The 12,103-nt window shown below is 44.1% G+C and overlaps 1 protein-coding gene across 2 annotated transcripts in view; it reads left to right on the top strand.

The window, feature by feature from the left end:
* Positions 1–12,103, top strand: part of epha8 (eph receptor A8) — a 75,148-nt gene that overhangs the window by 48,294 nt on the left and 14,751 nt on the right. For both annotated transcript variants that reach the window (XM_037490511.2, XM_037490509.2), the window contains exons 7-9: positions 6,156–6,311; positions 6,432–6,851; positions 11,687–11,811. In XM_037490511.2, coding sequence (XP_037346408.2) covers positions 6,156–6,311; positions 6,432–6,851; positions 11,687–11,811 — 701 coding nt within the window. The remainder of the gene's footprint in view (positions 1–6,155; positions 6,312–6,431; positions 6,852–11,686; positions 11,812–12,103) is intronic.

Genomic DNA, 12,103 nt, shown 5'->3' with positions numbered 1-12,103 from the left:
GCTCAATCGGATAATTAACATCCGTTTAACGCTCATTACCCGGGATGTATTTGTCTCTTTTGATTTGTAATTACCAGGCGTTTTTCACAGGGAAAACACGGCAGTAATGTTTCCTTTGTGACGGCTTCATTGATGGAATTGATTTGAACCCAGCAGGGAGGCCAACAGGGAGGCAAGGAAAAGGAAGGAAGGCCAGGGAACACATATGGACCGGAGACATCCACATTGCCCTGCTTCGTATTTGGTGCTGTCCCTTTCGGTCGTGTCAGCGTTTTTCAGGCAGATAGAAACTCTGGCAGGAAGAGAGAATCAGTCCCAATGGTTCACAAAACACAACACATTCACATGTGCAGGGTGTTTACAGGCCTATATAGAAGTGAGCTTGGTGACTGTATGCTGAAAACAAAAAAGAATGCTTTAGCGTCTCGTAGAGCTGCTGGTTTCACTCAGGCTGCTAATTGTGTCCAGCAATGTAAAACAAAGACGGATTTGTGTAGTCGAAGGAATTAATCGTCATAATTCTATTAATGGTCGCCAATGACAGCCGGGCAGCAGTGACTCCACACCAGAAATCAAAAACTTTGAACTGAGATGCAAATGAGCTGTTTCCCTTCTGTCTTCATAATTATGTTGTCAGGGGAAACCAAGGAAGATTAAAAGATAATGCAGTCAAACAGTTTGAGACTTTTTAGGTGTGAGGCTTTTACTTCAGTGGTCCGTCTCGTTTTCTCCGCTTTCATTTACTTTCGTACTTTTATATTCAAATAACGATCCCAGGGTTTTTGTCCCCATTGTAATGATTGAATGTCTTCTGGGCTGGAGCCATCTATCTATCTATCCTCCGTAAAGGGTGCTACACGCGTCCCATTCATCACCACGCTAGAAGTACCACGAGTGAATCCGCCCTTCCTCCAATTAGAGGGCGACTTGTTTGTGGGCCGGAGGCCGAGCAGGCCATCCAGATGTTAGCGTCTAGACTTTGTGACGTGACAGGAGGGACAACGTGGATGGCGAGTGTCCCATTTCCACAGTTGATCTCAACGACACGTTCATCTATCACTCGGGCAGCTGCGGCGGCTCGTTAGCGGCTCGGCGGCGCTCCCCGGGGAACCAGATCGGCTCGGCGGCGGATTTCAAAACGCGCTGGATTCTTTCTGAGGTCGATACCCAGCGAGGTCTAGAACACTACGGGTGTGGTATGTTCCAGAAGCAGACAGATAACTTTGAGTTGTGCTCTTGTTTAGGGGAGGCTTGAAGAAACATTTGCTGTCCTAAGACCCAGTTTAGTAGTTTTTTCTAGAAATTCTTGGTTGCATACTGTAGCTGAAGTACCCCCCATGCACAGACATCACAAATTGTCTATACCCTGTCCTTATTATTCATTTGTGTGGGATTTCTGGCATTTGAACTTTTAGCACTGTAACTGGTTGACATTTTTTTTTCAAGCAGAAGAAGATGGACCCCACATTGAGAAGCAACCAAGGGAGTCTGCATTCCAGCCACGAAGCCGCCATTTTGCCCCTATGGTTATGTGGCTTTATTATCTTTCATCCAATATCTTGACTTGGTGCGTTATACCTTTATAGGGGACCACTACCCTAAAAAAATATTCAGACGAAGAAATGCATTGGTTGTTTGTTTTTTCTTCAGGGGTTTCTAGATGTTCTCTAAGTGGAGCGGTCTCTCAGTCAGCACCGAACGTGAGCTCTGACCATCCAAGTTGCCTTTAAGATCCCCCACGCAACAACCCCCCCCTCCAGTCCTCCCCCCGGGCTCCTCACGGTGGAACGACGATGTGCTTTCTTCCTTTTCTCCTTCAATGTATTTATTTGCTCACTTATACAGGGAATAAATCAAGGTCAGCACACAACGCCACACATGGCTATTAAGATTCATTGTGATGCAAATTTGCAGGTAGCGAGCGCACTGCGTTGACAGGTGCTGACACGCCGGAGCAACACGCCAGCGCCCACACGTGAACACACACGGAAAGGCGAACGCTTTTTACCGACTTACAGACTCTCAACCAATGCCACTTTCTCTATTACTAGAACACTGAGGAATCCGTTTCATTAAAATATTTCATTCAAACAAACACTTAAGTATAATAAATAATATTGGGGAAATTCTGTTCTGGGCAAACCGAAACATTTTTTCTTTTTCTTTGTTGGATGCTGTTAAAGATCATTTCAATCCGGGGAGACTTGACTTGAAATTTGAACAATGCTTTTTCATAACAGGCATATATTTTTATATTGAAATGTTGTTTTTGAAATGGGGCTTGTAGGATAGACCAGGGGCCGGTATGCCGAGCTGAAATGAGGCCCCCTTTGGGAGTCCAGACACTGGTGATGGTGGTAGAGAATAAGTTGCTCCAATCTCCTGATGTGCCAGGTTCTGCTGTAGATTGGAGGTGTCGGGGGTGGTGGCGGGTCGCCTTTGGTGCACGCTGAAATGACAACTGACAGCAAAGAGAAAGAGAACAGTCTTTTAACGTTTGCCAGCACTGATGCAATTGGTTTATCTTAACGGCCCCCACGTGTGGTTGGCTGGTACTACCTGACCCCGCCCCTAATCAGCCCCCGGGGAGAGAGGAGGCCACCATGGAATGGTACGGCCTGTCCAGTCTTTCTGTCTGAATTTTCTTCTAAGCTTTATTTAACTTGGTACATCCTGGAACCTCCCTCTACAGCGGTGCCTGTGATCACTGTCTCCAACCGTCCAAAGACATTCAGTTTGCAGGTTAGCGACATGTAGGGATTTTATGAACTCAGGCTGGTTTAACTGTAGCAATAATCATTGATTACAGTTATTGATTCCTCGATTACAGCTTGAAACTGGTTATTAAAATAAAACGATTATTCTTATCTAAAAGGAATCACTAACCAAGCAGTTTGGTTGTGTATGACTACTCGACGAAAGTAACTCGAAGTTAAGTGAGACACGTACCTCTCTGTCATTGTGTGTCCCGCACACTCCGCTCTGCATCTGCCAAGCTGCTTGTTCCTCCCTCTCTGAGAAAAACACTCGGCAAGATCGCAAATCTTTGCTGCCCTGGCTCCTAAATGGTGGAATGAGCTCTCTGATGACATCAGGACGGCAGAGAGCCTTTATATCTTCCACCGAAAACTCAAGACACACCTCTTTAGACTCTACCTTGACTAAAGACACTAACCAATTGTAGCACTTATAATGGCACTTATCTATAACAAGTTGTGAAACGGCTTATTAGACCAAAATTGCACTTTCTTGTTTCGTCTTTGTTTCTTGTTGTTTCTTGTTCTTCTGAGTTTGTATCTCTATGGTTGAAATGCACTAATTGTAAGTCGCTTATAAAAGCGTCAGCTAAATGACATGTAATGTAATGTAATGTAATGTTCTTCCCTCCACGGTTGACCGCCTGCCCCGTGCTGATTAGTTCCACATGTCCCTCTTTAAACCTACAGTCACCTGTTCTTACCCCCTCCCAAGTGAGTCTCGCCCTACAAATAGCATCCTAGGTCCTGTGTTTTTCTGCCTCCCTGTCCTATTTACCCAGGATTAGTGTAACCGAACAACTTCAAGTACCTCGTCATAATTACTGAGGTTTTACTGTTATCATCATCTTGTCGGGATTCCTCAACTAAAAATGTAATCTTGAATTACCTGCAGTATATTTCAGTAAACATGTATACTTCAACTTAATTTGGATTGTCACCTTGATACATAAGATGACCCATCCTAAACCTTTAGGAGCAGCGGTCTGTGAGGAAAATGCTATGGAAGCCATATGTTGTTTGGTGGCTCGCTTGAGGATACTTTTCAAACCGCCCTGTTAACTGAGCCACAGCTGCACCACCAAACGCAGAGGTCACACAGAGGTCAGGTGATGATATTGATCTTGTGCCAATCAGTCAGCAACCTCCGGTCAATAAGGAAGTTACATAAAACAATGCATTCTCTCTTTTGTTTATTGAATGCAAGAAAAACAGCATGATTTACTGCTTTCCAAAACACATTTCTATGCTCCCTGCAAACATACAATTCTCAGTCATTGAATGCAACACACAGAACCTTACAAGGTTCCTTGGAGCGTCCGGGTCACGGGTCAAGGCATGGTTGTGCCAATATTATTACATGTCATTTAGCTGACGCTTTTAACCAAAGCCACTTACATTGCATTTTTAGCCCATGGTTTTACATTTTGCCCAGGGAGCAATTAGGGGTTGTATTTCTTGCTCATGGACACTTGGATGGACAATGGATGACATGGAGGAGCCAGGGTTTGAACCACCAACCTTGCACTTCCCAGCACATCCTCTCCACTCCATGCACCACCACCACTGACATGAATGTGATAGTGTTGAATCTATTCAATAACATTTATAGAACAGTGGAACGTAGCCGTTGATTGAATAAGTCAGAAAGAACTTTCCTTCCAGACGTGCTGCACATCAGTCTAGTGTAGTGCAATAGTACCTCAAACCATCTTTGTTTGATCTTTGTAAGCTGGTTCTGGCTTCTGTTTGTGGTGATATTTTACCACCAGAAGTCCGGAGTGGAGTGAAATGAAAAAGAAAAATGCCAGCATGTCTTTTCATGGTCTTAATGATTAAAGATAACACAGAGACATTCTGGATGTCCATGTCCAGTGCTAACTTGTCTTTATCCAAAAGCAAACAAATATTCAAGCATGATATTTCAGGGTCACTATTATGAAAATCTCATGTCTCACTCAGCCTCTCTCTATCCTCTCGTAACACTTTTACACTATTATTTCATTTAATACTGGGCAGAAGATAAAACAAATGTTGAAATGATGAAAACTTGATTAATCGCAAAATGGTTCTGTGATTAACAACGATTACATTATGTTTAAAATTCAATAATAAAAATCTAGTGTATCGCACGCTTTTACTAATGCTTTTAAGTAATGTTGTTAGAACAATATGGCAGGCACTCTCGGAGCAAGGGGCCAGAAAAAACAATTGTCTTTTATCAGGGAACAGCAGAAGTGTCTATGTTCAGAAGTGAGGGTCCCTAGAGTGAAGTAAAGTGCTCTAGCACACAAAAAAGTGCAAAGGTGAGTAGACAGGTGAGCACACTTTGACCAGCAGACAGGTACATTTTTAAATCCCACTTACCCTTCGTAGTGCCCTCACATTCCCATTTAGAAGCACTTCAACAGAAAACAGAAATGAAAAGAAAACGGTTCTAAAAATGCAGCTTATCAAGTTAAAAACAATTATGCAGGAAATCATTAGAGATCTAATCACATGGTTGATGCGTGTGTTTGTGTTTGTGTGCACTCTGCTCAGCCATGGTGAACTTTTGCATGTGTATTTTTCAAGCTTTCTGAATCGAGCAATGTTTAATAATCAAACGCATCCAAAAATGTATCAGTCAGCAGCCCAGAATACATTTTTTTAATGATTTGCTTTGTTATGATTTCACTCATGTTGGTTATCCAATTTCATGGTTCTTTCAGCACCTTTTGAAGTCCAAGCACCTAAAATGGCCTGGTGTGAACTTTAACAAGTGAAAGGTTGGGGAGAGCCAACGTCTGTAAACCAACACTCAGCATTCTGGGGAAGCAAAAATAACCTCACGAGGAAGAGCAAACAGGAGCGTGCCCCTCGTCTTCTGCTCTGTGAGCGTATGCAAGGTTTACCCCTGCCCCATTTACCATGGCACAAGCCTATTAACCGCCTGGAAAGAGTGAATATATTTATCAGAGCGCCCTCCATTATTAATCAGTGCGGAGTTAAAAGTGAATACGTATCAGAGGAGCTGAATAAGGTTGGAACGCGGTCTGGATTCTGAAGGGGGTCTCACTGGGAGTATCAACAGTGCACAGCCTTTTCAGCCCAAATCTGAGCTGAAAGAAATACGACTTTCATCTCCCCTGCTCCGCGGTCTCTACGGTTACAAGGCCTGTAATTATACATAGATTTGGAGGGGGTGGGGTGTGATGTCCTTAAAATGATTGCTTTGGAGGAGATGACAACGTTTTGAAGTTGGTAGCACGGGTTTCCCAAAAGGGGGGGGTGATCGACGCCTTTCTGGCCGAGTGACTATTGCACAGCCCCCTTCTGGCAGAGCTCTCCTTTACTCTGTTAACTCTCTCTCTCTCTCCCTCTCTCTCCCTCTCTCTCTCTCTCTCTCTCTCTCTGCAGCCTGTGAGGTAGGATTCTATAAACCGGTGGCGGGCGATGGCCTGTGCGGTAAATGTCCTCAACACAGCCACTCGGAGACCAGGGCCGCCCTCTCCTGCCCATGTGACTCCAGGTACTACAGAACAGCAGATGACCCCTCAGCGGCTCCATGCTCCCGTAAGCTCAAACACACGCTGACCAGAGGCGAGGGCCTACACACACACATAGCAACTATGTATAATTGATCTCCTCTTGATGGAGTCTGCGATGAACTTGAACCTCCTTGTTTGTCTCCAGGCCCTCCGTCTGCTCCAGTAAACGTCATCTCCTCGGTCAATGGTACGTCGGTCAATTTAGAGTGGGACCTCCCCCTGGACACCGGAGGCCGAAGCGACCTCAAGTACAGCGTGCTGTGTCAGAAGTGCGTGGGGGAGGGAGGGCCCTGCGAAGACTGCGCATCCTCCCCGGGAGGCGTCGGTGGTGGGAAGGCAGGCGGAGGGGCGAGTGCCAGCGTCGGTGGGATAGTGGAGCGCTTGGGAAGCGCAGCTGTTCGATTTGTTCCACGCCAGAGTGGGCTGACAGGGCCCTGGGTGACGGTGCTCAACCTGGTGGCTCACACCAACTACTCCTTCCGCCTCCTCGCCACGAACGCAGTGACGCACCTGAGCAACGAGCCGTCGCCTTACGCCCTGGTCAACATCACAACGAACCAGGCAGGTAGGGTTCGCAGCTGTGACGGTTTCTCATCTTGGAGGCTTTGGCTAATGGCGCACACTGGCCTTTTATGGTACTTAAAACACTGTGTATCCACTTCCCGGTGTGCTCCGATCGCATCTAACTGCTATTGGGTACCCAATGTACTGTACCAGCTCAGCCCCCCCAACAGCAGACATTTAGAGACCAGCTGGTGGACATAGTGGAGCATTTCCTCAGCAGCTTAAACCAAGCAAGTTAATATTGGAATTACATTGAGTAAGTGCACAGAAGCAACATACTGTATACCAATGTATTATCATGTTCATCCTGCTCCATAACTGCTGTTATGTGTGACATTTAGTCTTATTTCAATGAGTTTCATATTGTGTTTACTGATCATTTGTGAATGAACTATTGTAGCCGAGACATATCATATCTGGCTTCATGGTGGAGCCGTGACAATATCTATCAAGGGAGGGAAGAGCCTCTTAAATCAGCTCTATCACTCAGTTTATCAAATTCACAATGTTTTATCCCATAAAATATTTTTCTTCAATCCATATTTTTTGGCATTTAGCCTTTTAAAGCCTATATTTCTGTTGCCAACCTATGCATTTAGGAGCCATTGTGCTTAGAGTTGTATTCATTGTATGAACCTGTGTGAGCCAAACATTTCCAATAACTCATATAGCGAAGTCCAAAAGCACATCAAGCGCATCGTTGAACAAAAGACAGACTCTGCTGTTGTAACAATTTTATTTTCCAGATAATAGGATTTCAGTTGTTTCAACCGCTGGGCTTAGCTACCTGCAAAGTGATACAATGTTCTTAGAAGTTATTTCTTTTGATCAAACTAAGAAAGCTATACTCAGTTATATCTTAAAATGAAAATGCTTTGCTCTACACCAGACTGTTCACTTTTGCAAACACACCAGGCCTCTTTTTGGGGATTGAGGGTAGTGTCAAACAGTGGGCTTATTTTATGGCACGATGCAGAGAACGTGGCCCGCGGCAGACCTGTCTCCCGACTCAGCAGTTTGTCCATCCTTCGCCGGTCTGGGTCACAGCTCCATTCTGTCGACCTCCCGCTGAAGGCGTTACCTAACGCCCCTTTGCGTTAGGTAAATGATACTGAAAAAGAAAGTCATTAAGAGTATAAAGAAAAGGGTTATTATTGGGGCAACTTCAGGGGTCCCTTCCTGTTCGCCTACTAAACAGTACGTAAGAGTGACAAAGTCCCAACGTGATGTAGTTAATCAGTTTTTTTTTTAGTTTACATGTTTCAGACATGATACGGTTCAACTTTGCAGCCAAGTCAGGTTGGAAATTCAGGTTTTGGGGTGCTCTAGGTGACAGGTTGTTTGCTCTTAGTATAGAAAAACCCACACAGACTTTGATTTAGTTTGGTGGCGTTTCCGTGATTTCGGTGTGTTTAACGACACGGCCTTCTTTGACAGGCTTGGGTCATTACTCCTCAAGCCTTCATTCAGTCAATGATTATGGTGAAACATGAATACTTATGTACGTATTAGTTTGGATATATCCATATTTTGGTTCCTTTTTCGGACAGCATCATTATTCTAAGGTTTTTTCAGCAAGCGGTCTGTCGTTGTATTACAGTGAAGGCCTTTCCTTTCCAAACTTAGGAGGGCAGCAGGTATCTGTATTCTATGGAGCCCCAGACTTGAGTTATGCTGCCCGTCGTGGAGCCACAGTTCATGTAATTCATGGAGTCCAAAGTGTCACTCAAAGTGTCACTAAAAACTAAATCAATCATCTAAATTTTGAGCAAAAAAAAAACCTTTCCGACGAATCTGTTCAGTTGTGCATTTGGAGAATAAAGCCAGGCCGTTAAACTGATTCAGCTGTGAGAAATAAGAAGCCAAGAAACAGTGTAAACCCACACTTCAGTACTGATGTGAAAATGGCAGGTCTTTTATCCCGGGTGCAATCATTAAAAAGCGAAAGCACTATGTGTTTACTTTCTGAAGATTTTGAATTATTGATCCTCACAGTTCCCAAAGATCCACAAATAGATTGGGAATCAGTGAAAATGTCTTTCACCAGTAATAACTTCCAACTGTTTTGATTTTATTCGATTCATTTAGTTGAGTTAAACTGAAGACTTTTGACAGTAAGACCTTTTCAAAACCATTATGACGACTTAAGACCTGTGTACACAAGATCTCATTCATCTGAAGTCGGTTCCCTTGGCCGCCATCTCCTCCTCGGTGTTCTTGACTTTTCCTTGCTGCTCAGAGCATTGGACTCCATTAGAAGCCCTTCCATCGGACCGCTGGCCTTGCTTTGGGTTTCTTCCACGGGCCTTCACAAACCTCTTTTCCTTTTTCCTGTAGCCTCTCTCTCTTCTGGCCCTGCGCACCAGACTCCAGCTTACTCCTCTCTTGAGGTGGACACGGTGACGGGACAAGGCTCATGTCACAGAAGTCAGGGACTCTTTTATGAGGAGAAACTTTGGTAATCTCCCCCCCCCGGTGTAGACAAAATCACACACAAGCCTGTGTGTTCTCCTGCATGTGGCAAGTTCGTACATCCTTGTTCGCAGAAAAAAGCCTTCCTCCACTAGGGCCTGTCCAAGGAACAAAACATTACAAAGCCCAAAGCTCCCATGGGCTTTCTGAGGAAACTGCACAAGAAGATGTTCAGCCTCTTTTGTGTCATCGTGAAGGAGAGAAACTGCCTCTTAGAGACGGGAGCGCCTCAAACCTTAACATGTTTTATATTAACAAAATCTAATGGTTGAAATGGTGTAAACTGTGAAAATGTAATACGATGCAACAAGAGCAAGATTCATTGTATGAAAAGATAATTCTGATTAGGAAAAGGTTGAGTGAAAGTGCAAAGCATGTAGAAGCACTACAATCCATCACGTGAAATGTCCATGTCTTTGATTGGCGCTTGGCACTAATTGCTTAACAGAAAGACTGCCTGTGTTTTTTAAGAAGCCTTATTCTAGTATAATTTCTACATGGAGAAATAAAAGCCTTTGAACAAGACATTTGATCTGCCCTTTTGCAGCTGTCTGGTTCTCAGAACATCTGGACATGCGTGATATATTTGAGGGGGTTCTTCTCCTGCACTTTTCTGACAATGTTTGTGTGTTGCTGCTCGAGACTCTTCTGTGCTGCTTGTATCCTGGACATGATTTAAAATATATATCTACTTTCTTCATTATCATCGCGATCAACTCAGCCAAGCGAAAGCATCACTGGCGAGTCCGTTTGACGGTTGTGTAGAACTAAAGATCCGCCAAGATGACCGTGTGTTTCCCAGCTGCTTCTCTTGGCTCTAAGGATGTCGTTCCACGGGTTTGTGAGGTTTTGTTCTTTTCACCAATCCTTATGCAGGTGAAGCCCAACTTCCAGAGCTCTCCCTTGGGTCGAATGTTTTCCACTCCGTAGTTTTTTTAACTCCATTACTGTACTTTCATGTAGTCAGCGACTCATTTCCCAAGGGCTCGATCTCCTTCTGCTGTGTTCCCGTTAAGTGTTAAGAGTTTCAACAACAGCCCTTGTCAAATTAAGAGTATAGATCTGGGGAGATGTTTTTTGGGAAACCATCCCACTTGCGACCACCAAAGACACAATTACTCTACCCAACAATGATATTTAGCCAAAACAAAAGTGAGGTCAAAGGGTCGTGACCAAGAGTCTGGATGTGGCCAGTTGCCAATGAGGAAGGGTTGGAGACACTAAGGACTCTTGTTCCTACTATGTAGAGCCTTGTGATGGTGGCCACAGAAGGATAAAGGGAGAAGGCTCTGTAATGTATCTTGCATTATGTTACAGAACAGTGTGTTTCTCCAAACAGAGAAGATGCTTTTAAAACCTCAGTGGCACAGAGACACCAGCATGAGCATGATCCATGCTGTTCCAAATGGTTTTGTGGCCAAGTTAAAAAAGAAAATTCATGAAATTTCCATTGGGCTCATCTACCAATGTGGATGTTAACCTATCAAGATCAATTGGTCCACACAGGCCTGATTGAAATTAAGAATACACCCTTTTCTGGGTAAGGTCCCTGCAAGTGTCAGAGTCTTCATTGTATATTCTTGGTATAATATTAGGTTGTTGATAAATTAATAGCGACATTATCCCACAGGAATGCAAGAAATGACCATAGGACAGCATAACATGTTGAAGGGCATCTGTGGTTTTTTGACCTCCTATACGATTCGCTTTCATATGCAGAAATGATTTTAAACACAAGTCTCATGGTCAATGTAAAGTAGTTGCCAGACCCGGTGGTATCGTAAATGATTTGTTCACTGTAGTGGGAATCCAGGATGTCTCAAGGCTCAAGTTCTCAGAACCCCTGACTGCTCTCCAGGCGCCTTTATTGGCAGCACGCTGTTCCCACTGTGTGAGATGGGTTATATAATTTCCCTGAGCGCATCAATAAAGAATACTTTCTTCTTCTTCATGGTAAATTAACCTAAAGAACATATATGAATGCAAAAGAAACTGCACAGTTGGGGCATGTTGGTTACACACTTACTGCCACATCATATGTGGTTTAGTCCTTTATCTCACAAATATCTTTCACTGCTCCTCTCACTCTCACTGCCAAATTTAGCGAGTGTCAAAATGGCACAAATATGCTGCCTCAACAACAAATTTTTGCTGATAATGGAAAACAGTTTGGGGCACGCTTTGTTTCTGTAAGGAATAGTAAACGTGTCAGTCAATAAACAGTACAAAGTACTTCAGCACAACACAAAAAGTAACATCACTTTATCTGCATTGAGATTAATGTTGCCACAAATAAAATCTAGCTCTTAATGCCACCTCACTATAGAATAAACGAGGAGATAATCTCCCCCGTTTCTTCTGCAGCCCCCTCTGAAGTGATGGCGATCCGGCAGGAGAACGCCAGCCAGAACAGTGTGATCCTGCTGTGGCACGAGCCTAACCAGCCCAACGGAGTCATCCTGGAGTACGACATCAAGTACTACGAGAAGGTACCGTAGCCCGGTGCAGCATCTGCAACGCTCAAGGTTTTGGAGTTGCTCATTTTCCAATGAATTCAGACAGTTTGGATAGTTTATAGGACACACAGTTTATAGCAGAAGTGACCTGATCATACGATTATTGCCTTGAAGGGCTGGAAAAAGACATTTTGTGGATGCGGCGCACTGGTTAGATAGACTCCAGATAACTTAATCCCAATAATAAAAAGTGCTGCTGGCGGCTCAGCTAATTGAAAGGAAATGAGGGTCGAGAGAGAAGGATTGGGACAGCATGGATTCCACC

Source organism: Pungitius pungitius, chromosome 8 (assembly GCF_949316345.1).
Source record: "Pungitius pungitius chromosome 8, fPunPun2.1, whole genome shotgun sequence".
NCBI classification, from domain to species: Eukaryota; Metazoa; Chordata; class Actinopteri; order Perciformes; family Gasterosteidae; genus Pungitius; species Pungitius pungitius.
Note: the sequence above shows the minus strand (reverse complement) of the source record. Positions and strands in the feature narration are given on the sequence as shown.